The sequence below is a fragment of the Apodemus sylvaticus genome, chromosome 21, assembly GCF_947179515.1.
Source record: "Apodemus sylvaticus chromosome 21, mApoSyl1.1, whole genome shotgun sequence".
Taxonomy (NCBI): domain Eukaryota; kingdom Metazoa; phylum Chordata; class Mammalia; order Rodentia; family Muridae; genus Apodemus; species Apodemus sylvaticus.
Window position 1 is genome coordinate 36,391,808 of NC_067492.1, and position 26,439 is coordinate 36,418,246.

The window sequence follows — 26,439 nt, forward strand, 5'->3', positions numbered from 1 at the left end:
TAAATTACCACCATAGCATAAATGCACAAATACTTTTATTTTGTGGGGAAAACCAAAAATACAGACATCCATTTTTTTTTAATCACTCAAATGTATGTGTAAACATTTATATTAAGGAAAAACAAACTTAAAGGCAGTCTGTCAGTTGGGGTGGCATTAGCTGGAGTACAGATCTCCAAATGCACCCCTGGCTGCTCATTTTCATTCATAAGAAACCTGAAAGACACATTTATGGACCCACTGAGGAACTATTTTTATTCTTGTATGTAGCGGTCACTTTAGTGGCTCCCTCCAAGCCCCGCCTGACAAACTGCCCTACAACCTTGTTGTACCCAACAGGAGAAAGGGAAGAGAGAACAGAGAGGAGTCATGCTTCCTAATACAGTGCAGGGTGGCCATGTCGGCGCGCTCACAGCAACACAGGGTTGTCACAGGATGGTAGGATTCCAACGGACCTTTGTGTTTTTCCACATGGTTTTAATTTCTCAACAATGAACATGCATTATTTATATAGTCTGAAGAGATATAAAGCTGTTATCTTTGGAGGGACTATGACCTTTAGGAAAAGGAGTTACAAGAACTGGAAGTTCACAGCTGGACATGGTGGTACTCTGTAATCTTAGCCGTTGGAGAGCTACGGCATACAGAGACCCTTCTCAAAAACACCAATAAATAAGAAAACAAGAAAGAATTAGAGGTTCATTAAGAGAGACATGCCATTGGTCACACAGAAAATAGCGTAGCTTTTACCAAAGAGAGGTACTGAGAGCCTACATTTGACTCTTGCCCCATGCCCAAAGCAGCAACCAATCAGGATCAAGAATGAGGTGACTGCAAGCTGAGGCGAGGTCACTGCAAGCGCGACAGTATACTTGGACAGACTAAGTGGAAGTTTTTCTGCCTTCCAACATGGACAACATGTCAAAAATACTTTATCTTCAGTAGCCTTAGCTTATGCAATAGAACTTTATTTTAAACTTTGACTTATAACTTTACGTTGAATAGCTGTACAAAAATATCTCCTTCGAGTTATTTTCATTTTTTTAACCTTTCTGAATTTTCTGTTAACACACACACACACACACACACACACACACACACTTTTGATTGTCTTCATTATCCCTGCCTTCCACCTGTGCTGTTCGCCCCACTGTGGTCTTCAGGGGCGGTAACATGCACATTAGTCCCAGCCCCGGAGCCAGGCCTTCCTCCTTGTGAAGGACCTGCCTGAAGCACATGGGAACTACTACCGCCTTAACAGTACTGTTAAGCAGGAAGTGTGAGTGAACAAAGGTGGAGCCTGCTATAGACAAGGCTGATGTCTCAGGCAGTGGCAGCACAGGCGGCCTGTTCTCCCTAGCCTCACCGTGACTGAGTGATTCGGAAAACAGGAATCTTTCAGCTCCACTGTAGACGGACGGGCCCACTGTCATACACCATTTATCTCACAGACACATCAATAATGTGGCACATGGCTACTGAAAAAAAGCAGCTGCTCCTCAGAGCAGAAAAGCAACCTGCAGGTTCTATCACTCTTGCAGGCCAGGAGGCTCTGCAAAGACAGAAGGACCCTTCAGAGCTCTTTCTGCTCAGGCACTTCAACTGGGGGGGGGAGGGGAAGCGGGTCTGCCTTTAGTTACAGCAGTTCAGAAAAGGCAAGCTTCAAAATTAACCATTAGCAACAAAGTCTGTGTAGTCCTACTTGAGCACTACTTTGGTTTAAAGTGCTGTGGAGTTTACAACAGTATGCATGGGCAACAGCACATCACTGCCTGGTGTGGGAAGTCAACTCTAAAACTAGGTCTGGATAGTGTTTTGTTTTTGATTTTTGAATCAGGGTTTCACTATGTAGCTCTGGCTGCCCTGAAACTCTCTTTGTAGACCAGGCTGGCCTTGAACTCACAGATCTGCCTGTCTCTGCCTCCTGAGTGCTGGGATGAAGATGTGTGCCTCATACTCCCGGCTTGATCTTTGTGTTTGAGACAAGGTGTACTGTTGCCCAGGCTGGCCTTGAACTTGCTGTGTGGCTGAGGATAGTCTCGAACCCTTGATCCTCTTGTCTCTACCTTCCAAAAGCTGGGATTAAAGTATGCCCTCTCAGTTTAGGTCTGGATAGTCTCATGCCATTATTTAAAATTTATTTTGTTTTATGATTAATACCAGAACATATAAAACTTATAAGTATTCATTAGGGTATGAATGTTAAATATGTTTTACTGACTGGGGTAAATAAGACAAATTGAAAGACATCAATCTAAAAGAGAATGCATTTGGATGGGCTTTTAGGACGTCAGAGAAGTGTGACTAAGACACTTAAGGGTCCAGTGTTTTTCCTACTAATATGTAAGGTCGCCACTGACACCCGCAAGGATAGTCAGAAAACGAGAAAGCAGCAAATAGAGGTGGTGTGGGGTGGACATCTCTCAGCCATCACGAACCCCCACAAAGGAAGAAGCTATGATAGCCCCACGGGGAAGTTCATGGAAAAGACCAGAAACAAAAGGAGGGCATCCCATCCTCCTGACACTCACTGCCTTTTAGCACGGGGTCTTTCACAAGGAAGGGAAAGGCAGCAGGTTCCACACCCGGCCTTGCAGCATCTAGGAACGCAGTCACTGGGAGGCTAGACTCAGAGAAGCCACGGTTCCAAGTCTGGAAGGCAGTAGACACGAGAGGAAATACATAGGGCAGTAAGCAGCCATGGAATTCCTGGGCCTATGCTAGTTTGCAGCCAGACCTTTTCCAAAGGAGCAAGACATCTAGTTCTTAGGTACTGAGTGTACCCTATCCTGAGATAGGAGCTCAGCCCACAGCGGGAGCAGAGTGATGACTCAAACTGTGCCAGCTCTTGGGCTCAGCATGAAGAGGGTTACGCAAGTTTCTACACCCACTTCAGAGTGAAAAACACTGCAAACATTGATGGACCCTGGGACACTGTGCTAAGTGAAACAAGCCAATTAGGAAGCGAGGCACACTGTATGATTCACTCGTGAAGCAAACAGTCAGCAGAGAAGGGCAGCAGCATTTCCCTTTGGCAAGACAGAAAACCCATTCCCACTCCCTATGGGATATGGATGTTTTCCAGATGGCAGTGATGGGCGCTTTGGAGCACATCCGTGTGCTCAATTCCACACATATACATGCAGGAATTGGTGGGTGCACTGGCTCATGCCTGCAACTCCAGCCCTTAGGAGGCTGAGGTGGAAGGATCAGTACTTCAGAGCTAGCCTGGGCTACATAGTAAAACCCTGTCAAAAGAAACAAAACAAAACCTTAAGCCAAAAAAAAAAAAAAAAAAAAAAGTTACCTTGCTAAATTTTGTATATACACCATAAATTAAAAAAAAAAAAAAAATCACCAAAATTAGAAAGTTGCCAAGGCAGTTACTATAGAACCAAAAGAATTCAAATGGGGGAAAACATTTTTTAAAAACCAAGGAATGCATACACAGCTCTAGCATGGTGTCTAGATTGAGGACAATGGTGAATTTGATGAAAGGATGACCAAGATTTGTTTTGTTTTGGGACAGGGTCTCACTGTGTAAGCCACACTGACCTTGGAACTGAAGGTCCCCTTCCTCTGCCTCCGGAAGCTGGCATCACAGGTGTGCACCAGCACAGCCTGCAAGGACAGCCTGCTTGGAGGACACTGTTACCCAGCATGCCCTGCTTTCCTTCACTCCACGAAGACTCCGTGTTCCCAGCACTGGTGGAGTGAATGCTGGCGGGCTTTGCCCAATCTTGCTACTCGTAATAGACGAATGCGAAGTCCCAGAAACCGTTTCTGTTTGGGAAGGTTTTCCTTTGCTCGAGGCTTCGGTGGTTAATGTGCTTCACAAATCGCAGAGTTTCTCTGTCTCTGTAGACCAATGCCAAAGAATTGTTTTCTGGATTCACTATGAGCAGCTGAAACAGGAAACAGGAGACACATCAAAACCGAGAGCTTCTTCTCAGCTCGGTGGTGAGTCACCACAGAGTAGGTGCTTTCCGCAGTGAGGGTTTGAGCTGGCAGGAGGTGCCAAGAGGCTTTTTTTTTTAATTAGGAGATGAGCTTTTCTCTGTCTCATTTCCCAACATGCTCTGCTCCACCAGCACAAACTCAGAAAAGATGCTGCCTCATGTGTTTGTTTCCAACTACCTAGAAAGAGCAGAGGGCATGCCTCTTAACACAGGCTGTCAGTAAGGCTGAACGGTAATGTGCTGATTTTCCGTTCACAGCCTTACTGCAAGCTCAGTATATTCATGTAGAATTAGAGCCACCTCGAGTCAGGCTAGCAGGAATTCATCAGCCAAGAACAATGGCTGAGGTAATAAAATGCATGTGACTTGTCAGCCGTGGTGGCTCACACCTGGAACATCAGCCTTTGATTGATGGAGGCTGGAGTGTCTGCCGAGGATGGGGCCAGCCTGGGCTGTATAGTGAGGCCTGGCCTCAAACAAACAAACAAACAAACAAACAAACAAACAAATAAAACCAATATGTAAATAAATTGGTGTCTGAAGAACAGAACTTTTTCAAAAGCTGAAAAGGAGAACTTGGCAGAAGGAAGCCACTTACCTCTTCATCTTCACCTTTAGCAATGTAGGAGGTAAAGCCGCCATATTCTGGCTCCCAGCCTGCCAAGGGAAAGACAAATGGCACTGAGCTCCCACTGCCAGAATGGCCGCCTGCTGAGCAGGGCGCTGGGACTTCTGTACTGGCCTTCAGCATCTGCTACCAAGGATCCCCTCTCTGTTAAATGCTTAATTTCCCAGCTGAACTGAAGCCCAGTCTTACTAATGAATACTGAGAGAGGAAATTAATGGAATTAACCTTTCCATACCCAGATATACATCCTGTTTGGGGAGACTAAAACTCACTGTTCCCCGACACCCTGTAGAGTTCTGAGATTGTGGCCAGGAGCCAGGGACAGTCTCCTCTGGAGAGCTTGCCTGTCCTAAGGAGATGACCCACTGCCCGGCTCCTTCCTACCTTCACAGCCACAGTACAGAAACAGGTCCAGGGCAAACTCAGTCTTGCTGTTGTCGTGGACTAAGGTGTAGTGACCAGTCTTCCAACGCCTCAGCTCCCCCTGACACATGGGAACGCTTGATTCTAGGAAAGCACAAAGTAACGCTCAGCAAACTTTTTACAACTTTGATACAAATGCTTGTATCTTGTGTCAGTCAGAAGTTAGAAGGTCTTACTATTTAGTGGGGAATGCTGAGTTTTTAATATCTCTCTCTCTCTCTCTCTCTCTCTCTCTCTCTCTCTCTCTCTCTCTCTCTCTCTCGTGTCAGTCAGAAGTTAGAAGGTCTTACTATTTAGTGGGGAATGCTGAGTTTTTAATATCTCTTCTCTCTCTCTCTCTCTCTCTCTCTCTCTCTCTCTCTCTCTCTCTCTGGTGTCTCACTACATAGGCCAAGCCTTAAACTCAAGAGAGTCACCTGCTTCTGCCAGTGAATGTGGTAAAGGGCCCTGACACCACACCTGGCTGAGTTTCACTTTCTTTACATTTTAGATGAAGTAGAGATTTAATCACAAAATGAATCAGTAAATAAACAAACCTTGAGTATAGTTTATGTATCTTAAAGCAAGGAAGAGATTTCTCCTGTCACCAACAAAGCAGGAAGCATGGACAGTAGGCAGATAGACTGGTTACTAAAATTTTTTGTTGTTGCTGAGGATCAAACTGAGGAGCCAGGGAGGGCAGACAAGCAGTTGATCACCGAGCTCTGGTCCCAGCCTTCTTGCTGCCTACTGGGAAGAGCTGGGGTCTTTACACAGCCCAGACTAACCTTGCATGCAGCCCTCTCACCTCAGCCTCTGACTACTGAGATTGCAGGTGTCCCATCATGCCCAGCTTTGAGTACTAAGATATTTTGTTAAGTCTAAGGGTTAGGGAGAGAGTTCAGTGGACAATGCTTGCCTGTCATGGCCAAGTCTTGGTTTCTATTTCCAGTGCCACAAAAAGAACCACAAAATTACAAAACATTCTATAAAGTTTAAAGGAAGACGGAGACCCTGGGGCCTCCACTGCCTCTTGGTTATAGACCCAACTTAGCTCCTTCCTGTGGATCCTCTCAGCTCTCGATTCTAGGCCTCCCCACTCCTTGTGTCAGTCAGAGAAACCTAGAAACACTTTCTGCCTGGGGTCCCAGTGAGCACCCTGGGGTGGGACTCAGGCAAGCGGTTTTCACTCTCCTTTCTGGGCTCTCACCCTACCCCCACTCCCTAAAGACTCCAACTCTTGGTATAGACCCTGGGCTCCCCTACCCCTTTCTCCTCGTCTCTGCAGACATCTTTTCCCTTCGGGGGTCTACCTGCAAGAGCCCCTCCCTTCACCTCGCCTCCAGCTCCCTGGGGACCTTGCTTCTTAGTGCGGACAGGATGCCCTAGCTCTTTCCCACAGTTCACAGCTTTTTTCCTAAGCCCATCTCCATTTCTCTCTGCCACTCACTGACCTGCAGAGGCATTCTCTACCAGGACACCCACAGCCACACCACACTTTCCTAAAATGCAGAGAGGGCAACAGAAACCAAGATATCAACACTTCGAATCACCTCAATCATAACTACAGATGCTTAGCCAGAAAAACAAACATGGAGAACCAAGGCAAAGTGCTTGCGCCAGAACCCAGTAACCCTACTAGAGTATGGCCTGGGAGACGCGATACAACTGAGGCACAAGACATGGAGTTCAATTATGAATACGTTCAAGGACCTTAAAGAATATGTGAATAAACCTTTTAATCATGTCTATGAAACACAAAGACACAGTGGGATGAAATAATGAATAGTTCAAGACATGAAAATTAAAAGAGAATAGTTAAAGAAAACCCCAGTCTGAAAAACTGAAGTGAAGTCGGGTATGGTGGTACATGCCTTTAATCCCAGCATTTGGGAGGCAGAGGCAGGTGGATTTCTGAGTTCGAGGCCACCGTGGTCTACAGAGTGAGTTCCAGGACAGCCAGGGCTATACAGAGAAACCCTGTTTTGAAAAACCAAAAACCAAACAACCAAACATCCTCCCCCCGCCAAAAAAAAACCAAAACCAAAACCAAAAACCAAAACCAAAACCAAAAAACCCCACAAAAACACTGAAGTGAAAAATTCTGGAAGTCAAACAAAAACCTCAGAGAGAAGCCTCACCAACAAGCCCTGAGGACAAGGGATGAGAAATGTTACAGAAAATCAAAATCTAAAAAAAAAAAAGGCAAGCAAACAAACAAACCTAGACACAAAACAGCCAGAAAATCTGGGGCTCTAGGAAAAGACCAAAACCTACAAATAATAATCATAGAGGAAGGAGAAGAAACCCAGGTAAAAGACATAGAAAATATTTTCAACAGAATCATAGAAGAAAAATTTCCCACTGTAAAGAAGGATCTTTATAGGCATTTACATATATGCATTTAAATGCCTACAAGAAACATATAGAACAACAAATTAACAAGACCAGAAAAATTCCACAAGAGACAGAATAATTAAAATACCAAATGTATAGAACAAAGGAATAAAATTTAAAAACTAGAAGGGAAAAAGATGAAGCAGCCAGAAGACAAAGGGCAGGCCAATTAGAATAACTCCTGACAGATCAGTGGAGACTCTAAAAGCTAGAAGGGCCTGAATGGATGTTCTACAAACTCTTAGAGACCACAGATGCCAGCCCAGACTACTATACCCAGCAAAGCTATCCATCATCTTAGATGAAAAAAATAAGACATCCCATGATAAAACTGAATTTAGACAGTACTTATTTACCAATTCAGTTCTATAGAAGGCACTAGAAAGAAAACTTCAGTCTGAAGAGATTAATTACACACAAGAAAAGAAGGATTAAATAATCCAAGAGCAGTCAATCAGAAGAGTGGGAAAAAAAAAAACCTCACACCATAAACAAATAAATAGCAAGAATCAATAAATACTGCTCATGGACAACTCTTAATATCAATGGTCTCAATTCCTTCTAAAAAGACACAAACTAACAGAAAGGATGAGAAAAGAGGATACAGCCTTCTGATGTATCCAAGAAACATACCATACCATTAAGAATGGATATCACCTTAGAATAAAAGGATGGAAAAGGTATTCTAAGTAAATGGACTCAAAAAGAAAGCAGGTGAAGCCATTTTAGTATCTGACAAGATATTTCAAATCAAAACTAATCAGAAGAGAAGGGAAGGACACTAAAAATTCAAAGGAAAATCTCACAAGATGATATTGGAATCTTAAACATTTATGGACCAAATGCAAGGTACAGAACTAAGCCAGGTAATCTCAAAGGATCAAACAAAAATGGTTGAGAAAAAATATTCAACATCCTTAGTCATCAGGGAATTGAAAATACAAGTAGTTTTGAGATTCTATCTTATACCATTTAGAATGGCCAAGATCAAGAAACCAAATGCTAGCGCACGTTGTCAAGGATGAGGGGAAAGTGGAACACATACGTATTCATTGAAGGTGGGAGTGCAAGCTTGTACAGCCACCATGAAAATCAGTGTGGCAGTTCTGCAGGAAGCTGGGAATGGCTCCAGCTCAAGATTGTTACTCTTGGGCATGTACCCAGAGGTACTCAGATATATTGCTTATCTATGTTCATTGCTGCTCTGTTCCTAATTGACAGAAATTGGGAACAGGGAAGATGTCCATTAACCAATGACTGGATAATAAAAATGTGGTGCATTTACACAATTGAATATTATTGAGGTGTTAAAAATGAAATTATGACATTTGCAGGTAAATGAGTGGAACTAGAAAAAAAATCATTCTAGATGAGATGACCTAGACTCTAAAAGAAAACTACTGTATGATATCTCTTATATGTGGATATTAGTTTTTAAGCATTTGATACTACAATTCATATAATCACAGAGGCTAGAGTAAGGGTCTAAGGGGGAGGAAAGTTAACTCTGAATGGAAAATGGGGAGGGACATATGGAAACCTACTCCTGTAGAAGTCTCCTAAGATAGAAACACATGTGCAGAAGTATAAATGAATTCAATCAAGAACAGGGAAGACAATATCCCAACTAGGCATCTTCTGCCATCGAGTGAAACCACCAGTGCCAGGAATGGGTTATATCTAGCTGAGTCATTGGCCAAAGCATCTCCATGGAAACCCCAAAGCATTTCAGGCCATTGCTAAGATTGGACATTCTCCATAAACTGACGGTAAGGCCTATTACTAAAGACAGCATTTACATATCTCACTGAACATGGAGAAGTCAAGGCGGTACCTAGCCAGAGGCTTCACCCCTGCTGAGGAGTGTTCATGGCAGTTCTGATGAGTGACTGGGGGGTACTATGCATGCTGTCAGATGAGAAAAGGTAACCATCAACCCAGCTGCAAACCTTGTGATCTACAAAGGTGGACTGCTCGAAAGATATGCTGGCGTAAGTAATAGTGGCACGAACACTGTGGGAGCAACCCACCACACTGACTGGATTTAAGGCCTATCCTACTCCATAAGATGGAACTCATGCCTGACAGGGCATCGGTGGCCCAAACCCAAGACTGGATAGATCATAGGCCTAACGAAAAAACAAATAATAGTGTTCTGCTAAAGGATCATAACATTGACTCCTAATTATTAGATTCTGTTTGTCCCAGTGATCTTGCTCAGTCATCAGAGAAGCTTCTTCTTGCAGTAGATAGGGACTAACACAGAGACATAATATTGTCTATATTCTGGACAATATAGAGAAACAGATTTTTGGAATACTCAGTCCTAAGTGGGATGTCTTTATCAAACTCTCCCTTCAGGGACCAGGGAGCTATGTAGAAGAGAAGACAGAAGGACTGGTAAGAGCCAAAGGGGTGGATGACTCCAAACACACAAAAAACAACTCCAAATGACTCCTCCACACACAATGGGTCTGATGCATGTATGAATTCACAGAGACTGTGGCAGCATGGATGCAGCACTGTAATGGGTCATGTGATAAAGAGTGGCTATAGCTGAGCAGCCTCAGGCGAGAAGGCATTGTGGGAAAGCTTCTATGAGGACGTGCCAGGGCTCAGACCTGAATGAGAAGAAGGAATGCAGGACAAGCATTTTCAGGAGGAGAATAGCTAGTCTACTTCACTAGAGTGAGAACAGCGGGTGAGGGACACGCTCCCAAGGGAAGCGACATGAGATGACGTGTAAGCCTTCAACATGGGGTGAGCTTCCTTTGATTTCTGGGTATAGCTCTGACCTCTGCCAGGTCCTAGGAGAACTCAAGATCCAGGAGAGCTGACTTGTTTGGCTCTGCTGTTCCTAAGGCAGAGGCAGTGCAACAGCAGATGCTCAGGAGGCACTTGCTACACAGATAAGGATCAATCGCCTGAGTCTGGTGTCTTGGAGCACGGCCATGCTGACACCCAGGGATGACTCAGTTGACTGTGGAATGGCTTCGTGTAACAACAGAGCTGAGTCCCGACACCGCTCACCTTTCTGTGCTCCGTCTTCCTGTGGTTCTGGGTCTGCCTGTTCACCGTTCTCTTGACTGTGGCTACCAGCGGCTGCCTGATTATTCTCTGGCTCCGATGGGCTCTGGCTGGTCCCTTCTTCGGTGCCACCGGCAGCGCTGGCTGCTGCCCCCTCTCCTTTGTCCTCTGTCTCATCATCTTCCGAAGGGGCCAAGAAGTGAAGCTTCAGGCCGGTGAAGTTGGAGAGCAGCAAGAAGAGCGCCTCAGAGCGCAGCAGGGCCATGCACTCCCTCAGCACGTCTGGGAGACTGTATTCTTCTGCTTTCTCATAAAACCTGCAAAGCAGCGATGGCAAGGTCCTCAGTCCCACACGGGAGACTGCCCATGCCATCGAAGCTGGACATTCGCTTTGACCCTTTCCCTAAATGATGGCACAACTTCCGGTAACAGTGAGACTCGGCTAGAACCTGCTACAGCATGTCCCGGGGAACGAAGTGTTAAGGCAAGAGTCCCACTGGGGATGAGCTATGCAGATGAAAAAGAGATGCTAAACTTGTGATGCACCTGTGATGGTGACCTCTACCTTTTGTTTGGGGGACCTTGGTTTTTCCATTCTACATCTCCTTTCTCCAAGGCTTCACAGACTTTTGCAAATTTCTCAGGCTGGAAAATAAGCAAATAGAGAAGTTAGCAAATCCTCCTGCAATCCCTCACTATTCCAGCAGGAGAAGCAGCTCTGCAGAATATCAGCTGGCTGATTCCTAAGCAGTCCATTTGAATATTTCCTCTTTCATACAAGATCTCTGTAGCAGCTGTACCTAAAAGAGCCAATTAATGGGCTAGTCCATTAAGTGTTTGTAAATTTACTATTAAATATTTTTACTTGCATAAATGCATGTGATGTATGTGAATGTATGCACATGAATACATGCACCCATGCATGTATAAGCCAGAGAAGTATTTCTTCCACTGGTCCCTCACTGGAACCCGGAGCTTGTGGTTTCCAGATCCTCTCCCAACAAGAGGTTGGTAGCCAGCAATTCCATTCTCTTATCTCCAGCTCCAGAAGATAAGCAAACAAACACATACTTGCACGGGTGCTAGGGATCTGAGCTTAGACCCTCACGTTTATGAAACAAACGGTCTCACTCACTGACCCTTTCCCCAGCTCTTAGTGGTTGTATAGCTTGCATTAAATTGCTAATCACTAAATCTCAAATTCCTAGTGACACTAACTGTTCTTGGATTCTTAGGATGTCATGAGGACAAGTTAAACTGCATTAGCTAGTATCACTAAAATGAACATGTGTGCACAATAATATAGACTCTCTTGGTCCTACTTGTCCCCTCATTTAAGAAACTTTTGAATTTAGAAGAGTCAAACACAATGTAAGAACCTGGCTTTCTATTAAAATATATCTATAAGAGACTTTACTTAAAATATTATTATGTGTATATGGGTGCTTTGCCTAAGTGTTTATGTATCTGTGCGTTGCCCATCGGGGCTAGAAGAGGCATTGGGTCCCCTGGAAATGGAAGTACAAACAGTTGTTAGCTGCTATTATTTCTGTAACAAGATAATGCCTCTCAAATTCTGTACCATTCAATGTCAGCTATGAAATTCTGACAGTCAGTTTAAGAAGCCCTCCTCCTTTTTGGTGGAGGGAGAGCTCTTGGCGATGTGTCTCCGTGTACCCACCGTGGTCATGAAGCGCTCTATCAGCATGCGCTATCTCACGCAGCTCTCACAACTCTGCAAGAAAGGCGAGGTGGGTATCATCCCACTGTAACCAGTAGCACGCCAGACACCTAGTGAGACTGAGCTGCTCAGGCCAGGGAAAGCTGAGCCAGGACATGACTTCCGCCTTCAGCTCTCTTTCTACTCAAGTTGCCTCATGATGGTCAAACACTCAGTATTAGATCAACTTTAAGCAGCAATCTATCTATTAAAAATTAGAAAATATCACACTAACCAAATGAATAGAAAAAAACCCAACTAAGTACCAAGTCCCTATTAGGGCAGAAATGTATATGTGCATGCGTATACACTGAGCAATATAGTCCTGGACAGGAGAGATGGTTTAGTGGTTACAGTGCTTTTTACAGACGATCCCCAACCTGGAACTGATTCAGTGCCAGGGGAACTGATGCCTTCTTCTGACATTTAAGCACCCACATGCACATATGCATACATTCATATTTTTATTTAAAAAACAAAAGATAAACCTAAAAAAAAAGAGTTCATAGAATATAGAATTCTGGGGATATCATGCATACACCTGACAGCAGTGCCTATTATTATAATTTGTGTATTTCATTTGAAGAGAATTACATAAACAACTAAACTAAGAAGGAAAATAAATCTTGGTGCAGTCAATTTTACCAAGATTAAATGTCAAACAACACATATAAACCAGGGTATAGTGGCCTACCTTAAGAAACTCCTTCAGGAGAATTTCAGACCTTTCTTCAAATTCTTCTTGAATTTGCATTTGATAATCCATTTCCAGGTAAGCAGGGTTGATCCACTCATATAAAATTTCATGCTTACAGGAAAAGCAGCAGATAAAGGAGATCCATTAGTCTCTATAGCTTCTGTTCTTAATCAGTCCACGCTCCTCACTTTTTATGTTTCTCTTATCAAACAAAAAGTACTGGAAAACTATGCCAAGAACATTATCCAAATCAATCTAAGAAACAAGGATGTTCCAAGTCTAGTTTCAGCAAAACCCAATTTTAAGATCAGAAAGGCATATTGGGTGTACAATTTGTTGGAAGAATGCTTGGTTAACATATGCAAGGCCATTTGTTTGATGTCTAGTGCTGCAAAATACGTGTCAGCTCTCATGGTCCTCCCACGTAAAGTCAGGAAAGTAACTGATATGCTACAGTTCGCAAGATAAGAATTCTCATAATTTATGCTTACATCTTGTGGGATGTGAGGGTTTCGAGGGATTGGGGGCTCAAAGTAGGCAGGAGGCCTGGTTAACGAAGGACCATAAAACCAGCCACTTATAGACAAACGTGATGTTTCTTCAGACAGGACTTCAGACACCTGCAAGAGCAAGACCATCAGCACATCCACACAAAGGACGGTGAGAGAAGACATTAGTCAAGGCACATTAGCTTGAGGCCGCCAGGCTGGGTATGCAAACAGCCTGGTGAGACAGTGTGTCCAACAGGAAGGAATCACAGTCAGACGTGGGTGATCAGAGAGCCAGACCCTTGATCCTTCGTGCACTGTAGGTTTGTCTTACGGTCTTTACCTGGTGAAAGGATACTGGAGACACTTCAAAGAAAACCAGTTTGTTCCAGGAAGGGATCAGAGACTTGACAATCTGCTTTGGCTGCAAGTTTTCTGCATCAGGAGAGAAGACACCCATGAAGAGGGCCCAGCAACATTAACACTTTCAGGCTGCCTCATCCAGCTCCTGGCATTCTCAAATAGTCCCTCCTACCTGTCACTCAAACTTGCTTGTTTAGCTAGGTGACATGTGCTTGAACCACACTGTCTGTCTATTATTGCTGAGAGCCAGATGAGGGTCTCTGTGGTGAGTCCCCCCTCAAAAGACCCGGTTTCTTGTCAAACAGACTCTGTTAGCAGACTCCTAGGCACAGGTAGCTTGGAGTGCTTTTTACCCTTCTGTAGTCAGTACACAGAAACAAGGCCCACTTTTCATCCAGATCAGCTAACTTGAAATGTAACTTCAGGAGGTGGTTGTCGGGCTCTCACTAATTCCACCTGTGGTAGTCACTGTGCTAACACATGCTTTCTCTCTCAGTGGACACAGTGTGTGTCAGAGTGGTTGTCTGGAGGCAAGTGCTTGGAATTAGGCGGTAAACGTGCATCTTACCATCAGTGTCGTAAAGGTCCAGGGTGCCCCCCAAGTCCCTGTCCCAAGAAGGAACCAAGTACAGAATGAAGGCGATCCGGCGCCCCTCCAGCTCATCGTCGTGGCAGAGCAGGGCATCTGCAATCACACAGGGCATAACTTAGACCTCTACACATACAGCAGAGCAGAGCATCTGCAATCACACAGGGCATAACTTAGACCTCTGCACATACAGCAGAGCAGAGCATCTGCAATCACACAGGGCATAACTTAGACCTCTGCACATACAGCAGAGCAGGGCATCTGCAATCACACAGGGCATAACTTAGACCTCTGCACATACAGCAGAGCAGGGCATCTGCAATCACACAGGGCATAACTTAGACCTCTGCACATACAGCAGAGCAGAGCATCTGCAATCACACAGGGCATAACTTAGACCTCTACACATACAGCAGAGCAGGGCATCTGCAATCACACAGGGCATAACTTAGACCTCTGCACATACAGCAGAGCAGGGCATCTGCAATCACACAGGGCATAACTTAGACCTCTGCACATACAGCAGAGCAGGGCATCTGCAATCACACAGGGCATAACTTAGACCTCTGCACATACAGCAGAGCAGGGCATCTGCAATCACACAGGGCATAACTTAGACCTCTACACATACAGCAGAACAAGGCATCTGCAATCACACAGGGCATAACTTAGGCCTCTGCACATACAGCAGAGCAGGGCATCTGCAATCACACAGGGCATAACTTAGGCCTCTGCACATACACAGCTGCTATCTGCCTCTGTGTTCAGTCAGTCCCGACACTCATCTGTCAGGTCAACTCCAGCTTTAACTGTCATGTAGTTTTAAAATGACCCTTCTCTTTGGTAAATGTAGCAATAAAGCTCAGACAATACAGAAAGCTTTAAACACAATGAATACAGACTGATCTACAATACAGTTACAAATACTATTTTGCCACATATGTTTGTAGTATTTTCCCCTCTTATATGTATTTAAAGAAATGTTAATGCTATAGTAGTGGGATGGGGGCTGTGTTTGTCACAATTACAAAGCGAGTGCCTTTCCATATCAATCACTCCCCTGACCTACTTCTAATGGGTGCAGTTACTGTACTGTGTAGAGGTTCTATGTACTTTCTCTTTAATTGTATTTCTAATTGTTATTGAATTGTTTGTATTTCTTGGCTATTCCAAAGAATACCTTAATGAATCTTACTGTTCATGGGTATACACATTCCTTTGATTTAAAAAAAAAAAAAATTTAAGGGCTGGAGAGATGGCTCAGCAGTTAGCAATTGCTCTTCCAGAGGTCCTGAGTTCAATTCCCAGCAACTGCATGGTGTCTCACAACCGTCTGTAATGGGGATCTGATGCCCTCTGGTATGTCTGAAGACAGCAACAGTGTACTCATATTCATAAAATAAATAAATGTTTAAAAATTTTTTTTAAAAAAAATTTTTAAACATTTATTTATTGTGATATTGGTGGCAGGAGAGGGACACATGGACCAGAGGACAGCGTAGGAAGCTGGCCCTCCCCTTCTAGCTCGTAGGTCTTGGGAATGTACCTCAGATTGTCAGATTTAGTGGCAAGTACCTTTAACCCACATAACCAAGCCACCTCATGGCAACTTACACTGCAGTAATCTAACAATATAAAAATTACCGTGTGAAAATAACTGAACCGAAGTTTGGTGAGAAGCATGACAGTTACATAATCTTAAAGCAGCATGTCCAAGGTTCTTGGTTTGTCTCCCATAATTCTCAGTCAGGTATGATAAGCAAAGGCTTACAATCCTAGCTACAGCTGAGGTTGAGCAAGAGAATCAAGTTTAAGGCCAATCTGGGCTAAGTGGGATGTGGGGAGGGCGGTTCAAAGGTAACCTAGGCAACTTAGATGCCAACTCAAAAAAAAAAAATAAAATAAAAAATAAAAAAGACAAGAGAGAGAAGGACTGAGGCTCGGAGGCAGCGTCTGCCTAGCAAGTAGAGACCCTGGGTTCAATCCCAGCAGCAAAACAAACAGCAAAAGCATCTGCCATAAAGTGTGGCAATCTGAGACTGGCCTCCCTGGAAGTTCTCTAAGGTCACATCACTAAGGATATGACACAGCGTCACTTGGAACCATCCAGCAGGAGTCAGAAAAAGCTCAGCATTAGCTATGACATTCCTTCCAAATGCACGTCTCAAGGAGAATTACCCAGTCACCAGGAAATAGCGGATAAATCTAGACTGAAGGAGTTGTTAAGAGATAACTGTCAGGGGACTGGAGAGATGGCTCAGCGGTTAAGAGCACTGACTGCTCTTCTGAAGGTTCTGAGTTCAATTCCCAGCAACCACGTGGTGGCTCACAACCATCTGAAATGGGATCCGATGCCCTCTTCTGGTGTGTCTGAAGACAGCAACAGTGTACTCCAGACATTAAATGAATAATTAATTAAAAAAAAAAAAGAGATAACTGTCCATAAGTCTTTAGAATCAAGGTCCAGGAAGTCTAGGAGAGACCGGGAGGCTATTCTAGAGCACAGGAGGATCAGCAGACAGGACGAGTGGATGCAGTACGCCATCCTCAACTAGATCCTTTTGCTTCAAGGACTAAATAGTAACAAGTGAACGAGGCCTATGAATTAGATGGGACCAGCACGGGCCTGTCAGGTTTCTGACTCTCTGAAGTTCATTTCTCTCACAGAGGAAGACTGACTGCAGTGTTCAGGCCTATGGAATCTCAGGACTGCAACTGCCTTTCAAGTGAAACAGGAAAACAAATTATTTGTGCTATGTCTGACTCTTCTATTTCCTTTTGAAATTATTTCAAATTAAAAAAAAAAAAAGCTGGATGTGGTGTCAGTTAAGAGGCAGATGACCCGTTAGACTGAGGCTAGCTTGAACTACAAAAGTAAGTCCCTGTTTCAAAGAAAAGGAAACAATAAGTAAGAAAAAATACTAACGATAGGTAACAGCTTTTCACATGCATTACTAAGTTTATCTCCAAAATGCTTTACCAATTTAGACTTCCCAAAGACCATACATGATAGCAAGCCTGAATCAAAATCTAGTAAGACAAAACTGAGTATGTAACCTTTCCTTCCATATAAAAAGGCACACATATTCCAGTGCACATTTCTGAGCTCTGAAGGGGAACTGGAAGGTGAAAGAAAGCTCTGAGGAGGGAAGGTGGGTGACAGGACTATTACTATTTACGTGTTCATGTCCTATATCCACTCACTAAATTCAAAATAAGAGAAGAAAAGCCAGCATTAAAGGAGATGGGAACTTTTAGAAGTCTTAGAACAGAACTTAGAGCATCACCTTCTGAGTTTTACAGTACTGTATGCAAGTTGGTGTGGGAATGTTTCTGTGCATACGTTCAGTAGCTCTCATATGCCCACAGAGACCCATTACCTTACCTGTTGTGCTACGATGGCTATTTCTGTGTATGAGCTGCGTCCTTACAAGGGCCCGAAGCTACCTGGTACACTGATGCTACCTTCCCATCACGGTGAAGTTAAAGCGGCAAAATCTTTAGACAGCAGGGTTTTAGCCTCCTTACCAGTGAACTCGTATTTAGCACAGGACATGTCAATGGTTGGATCTAGGTCAATGCCGGAAACCTTAGAAAGCCAGGCCCGAAAATCTTCAAACAGAAGTTTCCTAGAAGTGTGAACAAAAGACAGCTTGTTAGGTCCCAGCATGGCCTCGCTCTGCAGCAGTGCTACTCCTACATTTATTCTATTATAAGCTAAGCTAGCCTTCAGGTCTTTGTGTAGAAGCCTCATTAACACAATTTATAACTAGCTCAGTTAGTCAACTTTGAAATAATGTTAACTTTGATAATTAAAAATCTTTAATTGGATATGTGGTACAAAACTCTGATCCCAGTATAGAGGAAGGTAAGGCAGGAGGGTTACCATAAGTACCAGGTCCCCCAGGGGGGACACAAAAAAATTTCATCTAAAAACAGTAATAACAAAAACGAATACAACAACAAATAAATAAATACAAACTCTGAATCCAAGTATTTAAAAGATTTACATGTGATCAAATTATATATGTACAGATACAGTATTTTTAGCTCATTCAAATGCATGTAACAGAAATTCCTATAAAATGCAATTGTGCTGTCATTTACTACATATTAAGTCTCCTGGGGAAAAGATTCCACCACCATTTTCTTATAATGTTTACATCCTATAACGTCTAAAGGCACAGGGGCCTCTTAGGCAGAATGGCCAACACAGCCAGCTGCTGCACTGGTCTTCAGACAATAGTGAGGGGTAAGGGTGGGAATAAACACTTCTGAAAAACCAACTAGTATCATCAACTTCCAAAAAGGATACTACAGAACAATCTTTTCCACACTGTGAATGCATCACAGGGACAGGCTTCTGTCACCTCTCATCCTTGGCATCTTTAATGTTATTCATGAGGATGCCCAGAACACGCATGGCAAATAAAAAGAGCAACTTTCTGTAATGGTCAGGGAAGTCCCACTCTCATGCTACTTAGCTGTGTCTCTTCTGGTATGGAATGACGTGCAGTCAGAGATGACAGGTGTCTTGGACTAACAAGATGAAATGTGTTAGAGTGAAATTGTTTCTCTTAAGGAGGAAAGCCTAAATTAGTATGAAATACAAGTTACAGCTAACCCAAAAGCAATACTTCTAGATAGCAAGAAATAACCTGCACAGGCTGCTATCATATATGGGAGTATCTCAGAGAAAAAAGAAAAAGGAAAAAAACCTTTCCAGATGTATGAAAAACAGTTGTTATAAGGCACGTGCTCATCACAGAAAAAAAGAATCCCAAAGAAGTAAAAAGAAACTTTCTTTTTGTTGATATATAGGTACAGAAGTTTGTGCCTGTGGCAGTTCTTTTCTATTGAAAACAGTGTATTTCAATGCATCTGAGATGTCTCTGATGTAGTAACTACTGTACATTGCTAAGGGGAGAAAAGGTTGCTAACTAAAATAGAATAAAATAGCAACTAACCTAGAGATTAAAAAAAAAATCACTGAATTGACAAAGTGTGACTATATTATGTTTATTAAAATTCATGCATATATTAATTGTTGTGTAGTTTCTTATATGGAATCTTTGAGTACTTCTTTCTTTTGTCATGATCTTAGAAATACTCTATAAAATGTGCATACTTGCAGAAATAGAGAGTCGGCTCTGATTAAGAGAACCAACTGCTTTTGCAGAGAACCTGGGTTCAGTTCCCAGAACCCACATGGTAGCTCACAATCATCGGGAACTCCAGTCCCAGGGGATCCTACATCATCTTCTGATGTCCATGGGCTCTGCACACACATGGTGCACATGCATACACACAGGCAAAACACTCATGAGCATAATAACTTATTAAATATATACTTTTAAGGGTTCTGATACACCATCTTCTAAAGTACTGTGGCAGTATGAAAATGTATCTAACTGTTAACACTGAAGTTTAATTTTCAGTACTTCCTAGCTTCATGAGCAGAAACTGCTCTCTCCACTGTTACTTTGTTTCTTCCATAACTAAGAAAGCCAAACATTTTATTATTAAGAATTTGGAGTCAGGCATGGTGATTCATGTTTGTAATCAGCACTTGGTAATCTGAGCCAGGAGGACTTCTGTGACTTTCAGGTCAGCCTGAGCTACATACATAAACAGTGCTAGACCAGCCTGAGACCCTGTCTGGAATGAAGGGAAAAAGAAAGGAAAGGAGGGTAGGAGGTTGAGAGAGTGGGAGGGAGGGAGGGGAGGGAGGGAGGGTGCTCAAGCAATTCAAAGCTTAAATCTGTATCTTAGCTCCCTCAATTTTTGTTGGGTTGTCTTAAAGAACTTATCTAGTTTCTTACGGTTTGTTACCTCCTTTACCAAACACAAAAAAATGTCAACATAGACTTTATGACCTAATTTTTTTTTTCTCTTTTTGGAAACAGTATTTCTCTGTATAGCTCTGGCTGTCCTGGAATTCCCTCTGTAGACCAGGCTGGCCTCAAACTCAGAAATCTGCCTGCCTCTGCCTCCCAGAGTACTGGGATTACAGGCATGAGCTACCACCGCCCCGGCTTATGACCTAATATCTAAAACTCAGTGCTGTGCCTAACACACAGTTGGTATCTAGCAAATATAATTACTTACTTACCTTAAAGCTGAGATATGAGGCTCTTTTCTCTTCTTCAAATCATCGGACTTGATCATAAAAGGGGGAAAAAAAAGATTTCCTGGTTAAATGTACAAAGAAGAACAGTAAGGACTCTGATAGTAGAACTCTGGCTAAGATAAGAGCCTAGACTCTGAAGAGAACTACCTGGTCTGATGTGTGATCACTCCATTTTGCAGCTCTGACATGGGCACATGACTTATCGTATTTGTACATTATTCAATCAACAAATACCTAAGTGGTTAGTACAGAGCAGTTTAGGTTTGTTGAAGGGGACATGGAATAGACTTAAAATGTGATTTATTAGCATCAAGGTGACATATGCACAGGACAACAACAGAGAGCACGGAATGGGCTGTGCTGAGTGGGAAGGGTCTGTGGTGATAGGTAGGGTGACGAGGCTCAAAGGCCTAATACAAGGCACTGTGTTGGCCTGGAGCTATGCTACGTACTTTGGCTGTCACCAAGGAAATGAAGAGTCATTAGTTTTCAGGCAAAGAAGGAATGAGGTAAAATCTTTTATTAAAAAAAAAGATTTCTTTACTATGTATACAGTGTCCTGCCTATATACCAGGGGAGGGCACCAGATCTCTTTATAGATGGTTATGAGCCATCATATGGCTGCTAAGACTTGAACTCAAGACCCCTGGAAGAGCAGCCAGTGCTAACACTACTGAGTCATCTCTCTAGCCCCCATGAGATAAAATCTTAAAAGGAAATCCTCATTGTACAGAATCTAATATTTTACCCACCTGAAAGTATACAATTCTACCAATTTTACACATTCATGATGCTGGCAACCATGTAGCTTAAGCCCAGAATTTTGCACTACAAAATGAAATCCTGTATCTATTAGGTAGTCAGCCTCTATCCTGTCCTATGACTAGCTTGTAAGAAGCATCACCCAAGTTTTTGTTTCTATGGCCAATCTGCCTATTTTGGACATTTAAAAGAAATCACATAACAATTAACATTTTGAGTCTGGCTTCTCATTTTAACTTAATCATATTTATTATCAGTAGTATGTGTATGTGTGCACTAGTATGTGTTATACTAATGTGCCATGGCTGTGCCATGGGCACAGGACCTTGTCGAGGTAAGGTCTCTCGTTTCTACTGTACTGCAGACTCCTGGCTAGCTGGCCCACAAGCTTCTCGCCTGCACTTCCCAGCTGACCAGAGGAGGCTGAGATTACAGATGCTTGCCAGTGGCAAGTGCTCCTACCTGCTGAACCATCTCACTGGCCCCAAAGCCTGGCTTCTGTCATTTACCAAAATGTTTCCAAGGTTCACTCATGTTACAGTTCTTACTCTCCACTAGATTGGAATACTGCATTTCGTTTACCCGTTACTCAGTGGATAGACATCTAGTTGCTTCTACTTTAAACTACTATAAACAGTACTTCTATGAACATTTGTAAGCAACTTTTGATGTGAACACTAATTTTCCAATTCTCTTGAATCCACTTACAGAAAGGAACATAATGGTGACAGTTATATAGGTGGGTGAAGGTAGGAGACTGGCCAGTACGCCCATGCAATAACTATGGTGAGAGAGAGCTTGGATGGGCTCAACTCTGTTGATGGTGGAAGCAGAGGAAGCGTTTTGGGATGCAGTGAAGGGTACATCCTTGGTGGACAGGACATGAGGAGTGAACCGGGAGTTAAGAATGGATTCATTCTGATCCGAGATCAAGGGGAACAACAGAATCAGCTGAAGGAGATTAGTTTAGTGTTGGTCCTTAACCAGAGACTCCTATAAGACATCCCAGAAGAGACAGGAAGCTATGAGGCTCTATGGAAATCTGTGTTCAGTCTTAATTCAGAGATCAAGCCTTTGATTAGTCTGGCATTAAAAAGGACTCAGTGGTTAGGAAGTTGGTTATATGGGCTGGTGAGATGGCTAAGTATGTAAAAGTGCTTGTGTGAAAACCTCCTAACCAGGGTTTGCTACCTGGAACCATATAACAGGGTTGTCCTCTGACTGACTGTCCCACCATGCCTCTCCCCATAACATTAATTAAAATTAAAAAAAAAAAAAGATGATTATAAGGAGAAAACCCAGCAGAGGAAACTAAGAACAAGTGCTCTACAATAAAGAAAAATTAAGAGAGTGTGTGCAGTGGTTTGAACGAGTAGGCTTACATATTTAAATGTTTGCCTCCTAATTGGCGGACTACTGGGAAGGAAGAGGAGATACAGTCTTGTTGGAGGAGGTGTGTCACTGGGCGTGGGCTTTGATGTTAAAGCTCATAAGATTTCTAGTCACAGCTCTCTGCCCTGTGCTTGTGATTTGAATTCTCAGCTATCGCTCTAGAATCGTGCTGTGCTCCCTACCATGGTGGATGGTCATGGTCTCTAACCCTCTGGATCTGTAAGTGCTCATTAAATGCTTTCTTCTATAAGTTACTTTGGCCATAGTGTCTCTTCACGGTAAACAGAAAAATAATTAAGTCAGTATGCTACCCTGAAAGGAGAGGAGAAATGTGTCTCTAGGAAGGAGTACAAATGCTTCTGAAAAAATGGAGGATTACCTGCCTTTGTAGCATAGTGTGTATGTGTCAGTCTCATAAAAGGTCAAAGAATGCCAAGTGATGATAGTATTTTCTTATGTGGACGGTGGAGAGAACTCAAACAGGTATAGTTCCAGAGTGTGCTGACGGGGATGAGAAGAAAGAGTGCGAAGCAGTTTGCACAGTTTTAAGAACTGTGCTAGTGGGTGTGATGTCACAGGCCTGGGCCCTCTCTACCATGGAGGTGCAGGCAGGAAGAGTGACAGTTTGAGGCTAGCCCTGGCTCTATCTAGAGACCCATTCTCCAAACAAATAATCAAACACATCACACCAAATCAAACTAACCCCAAAACAAGTGAGCAAACAAACAAAAACCAGGATGGAAATGGAAGGGGACGTGAGCTCCAGAGCTTTTAAAATTTCATTTAATTGAAAATTTTCTTTTAATGAAAAAAAAAAAAAAACCCAACAGGTTTTTGTTATTGCTGTTACTTTAAAGGGACAAGGCATGCAGATCTCTGAGTTCAAAGTCAGTCTACAGAGCAAGTTCCAGGACAGCCAAGCTTTGGCAGTGAAGGAGTGGAAAAGAGAAAGCTGTGGTAGAGTATGTGCTTAGTGCACGCACAGTGTTGGGATCCAAACAGCACTCCTACTCCCCAAAGGAAAAACATAGTTTTCCATTTCTACTAGATATATTGCAACGCAGAATATTGTAACTGCAATATGTCAAGTCAAAAAAGCAAAGGCATGAACCTAAGAGTTTGAATGGCTATTATATTCAATAGAAGACTCTTCACTATGCCACTTCCCAAGTATATGTCATCCCTTTGTTTATGATCCACTCACTAGCTTAAAGCATTTCTTCTTCCTTTCTGTCACTAACATCTCTATTACTGTAGATGTTAGAGGGCAGGACTTGTCAAAACTCTCCCTTTAACTGTCACAGCGATTAGCACATTTTTAACACTCAGTAAGGTCATGTTAAAAGAAAGCTCAACAGTGCCAAGGTGAAGATGCTTGAAAGCAAACCTAATCTAGAACCCAGAGCCTTAATAAATAAATAGATAGATAAAGTGTACAGATGTATGTGACTCTGTCTGTGGGTGTGTGCAATGGGTGATTTCAGAGGTTCATGAACCCCCTCATGTCTGGGGTGCTGTAAACTGACTGGGTCCTCTGTTAGAACAGTAAGTGCTCTTAACCACTATCTTAAGCTATCTCTGCAGCCACCATTAGTGGATGATTTTATAGCTAAGGAATTTCTGAGGAGGAAGAGCCAATGAATGTAATAGGAATAAATACCTGCTGGAACTTATATAAATCATTGTATTTTTCGTGGAAGTCCAGGCTCAACAGTTCTTTCTGAAGTCCTTCTAGGAAGTCTTGGCTTTGGATGAAGTTTGGGATCACACAGTGAGGAAAAGGGTCCATGTCCAAAGCAATAGCTTCTGTTGGAAGGAAAACAGTACCTTGGTCTTTCCTCTCTTCTGTGTGTTTGACCACCAAGTAGCAGAACACAAAGACAGACCATCATGAAGATCTGGTAGCCTACTAGTTAAAGTCTGAAATTTATGACGAACTGAGCCTTGTGTCATCCCTTTACTCAGTCAGAACTACCGTTCTCACATACTGTGCTTCCAGGTTAGGCTGTAATGAGTGGAAGGGACAACACCAAATGGAAGCTCTTGGTTTTTATTTTAAGTTATTTAGTTTACTGATTCTTGCATCAAATGCATTTTAGATTCTTTTTCTTTTCTTTCTTTCTTTCTTTCTTTCTTAAAGACTTATCCTTTTTTTTTTTTTTTTTTAAATGTACAGGAGTACACTGTCACTCTCCACAGACACACCAGAAGAGGGCATCGGATCCCATTACAGATGTGTGAACCATGTGGTTACTGGGAAATGAATTCAGACCTCTGGAAGAACAGTCAGTGTTCTTAACCACTGAACCATCTCTCCAGCCCTGCATTTTAGATTAACTCATTCTCTCCATAGTGAAGTAAAAGCAGAATAGCAAATTAAACAAGAGTAGCAAAACTGGTTGGCCATTTCTCTTTAATCCTGCCCTTTCTTTCCCCAAGTTTCTGGGGGTGGGGTGTCTAGATTTTTAAAAATCAGGTGGTTTTTAACCTCTTCTAATTGATTTCACTCCCACTAGATTATGAGTAACAACCAATCCTGATTTACTAAGAGCCCTGCCCCCAGCCGGGCAGTGGTGGCCCACGCCTATAATCCCAGCACTCTGGGGGGAAGAGGCAGGCGGATTTCTGATTTCGAGGCCGGCCTGGTCTACAGAGTGAGTTCCAGGACAGCCAGGGCTATACAGAGAAACCCTGTCTCGGAAAACAAAACAAACAAACAAACAAAAAAAACCCCAAAAATCCAAAAACCTTCCCCCCCCCCAAAAAAAAAGAGCCTGACCCAGTGGTGCCTTAAAAGCATTATTTCCTTTACATTCTCTACAACTGAGGATTAGATGATACAGTCATTACACCTTTGCAACAGACAGGGAAACTGAGAAGTCTCTGAGCAGCTGGAGACTGCATTTTATGTAATCATCTTCTGTCTGCATCCTGAGCACGCAGGGTTCCTTTCCTTAAACACTCAAATGAAACAAACGACCAACCGGCAAGTCTGGGAAAATTCAAGACGCACCCAGCCAGATTCACACTGTATAAGGTAATAACTTGTAGCTATGTCTGGAACGATGGTTCCTTTCAAGATATGTTCATTTTGTGCGTCACTTAGGCCAACGACAAGGTACGTGAAAACTGGTAAATCCAGGTGCTTGCTTCTCTGGAAGCTCTTAACACCAGCGAGGGTTAGTCAGTCACGTAACCGCGGAGAGTGACCCTCGCTAGCTATTTACCGCTTCTCAGGGAAACATTTATGAATGTCTACAAGCATCAGTTTGTCAATCCCATCTTTCAGAGAGGGAATACTATTAACGATTCCATTTTATAAAAAAAGATACTGGCCCTAAAGCAAAGTTATATGCATTGCCCAATGACGTACAATCCGCAGAGGGATTCTATGAGCGATCTCTGATTCTAGAATTCAACACATGTCTCCCACTTCCCCACACTGTCTGGAGATTATATTTATTTTCTTCCCCAGGCTTTTCAAATCCAGCAGAATTTGGAATGAACCGAGCAGCAGTCGGCGCCCGGGTCGGAGGTGGCTGGGATCACCTCTTCTTGCCGCCGCGCCTCCCTCACAGCACCTCATTACCATGGCTGAACGGCGTCCGGCAGCTCCAGGCCTCAGCCACCTGCTTCCTCAGGATTTCTTCAGTGACAGCGTCGGAAAACTCTGCCGCTACCTGCTTCTTTCCCTTCTTCATTGGCCGCGCTGGGCCGGGATCGGCCGGCCGTTTCCCGTTCATCTTCTCACCATGCACAGACCCACGCCAGGGAAGTCAGGACGCTACTTCCCTCCAGAAACTACAGTTCCCGAAAATCCTTTCCTTAGTTCCTCAGCATTACCCAGTGGAAAGGCACTAAAGCTTAGGGAGGCGGGATCTCCAT

The 26,439-nt window shown here is 43.2% G+C and overlaps 1 protein-coding gene across 1 annotated transcript; it reads right to left on the reverse strand.

Annotated features, from left to right (window-relative positions):
* Nucleotides 1–18: 18 nt before the first annotated feature.
* Ogfod1 (2-oxoglutarate and iron dependent oxygenase domain containing 1) lies at nucleotides 19–26,424 on the reverse strand. The gene is made up of 13 exons (XM_052167111.1): nucleotides 26,144–26,424; nucleotides 24,215–24,360; nucleotides 20,383–20,429; nucleotides 17,799–17,899; nucleotides 14,250–14,366; nucleotides 13,662–13,753; nucleotides 13,322–13,450; nucleotides 12,828–12,941; nucleotides 10,979–11,058; nucleotides 10,417–10,730; nucleotides 4,972–5,094; nucleotides 4,558–4,616; nucleotides 19–3,905 (listed from the first exon to the last, which is right to left on the reverse strand). Exons 1-13 carry the CDS (start codon nucleotides 26,295–26,297, stop codon nucleotides 3,744–3,746), a joined length of 1,638 nt encoding a protein of 545 aa, XP_052023071.1. The 5' UTR covers nucleotides 26,298–26,424; the 3' UTR covers nucleotides 19–3,743.
* Nucleotides 26,425–26,439: the final 15 nt, after the last annotated feature.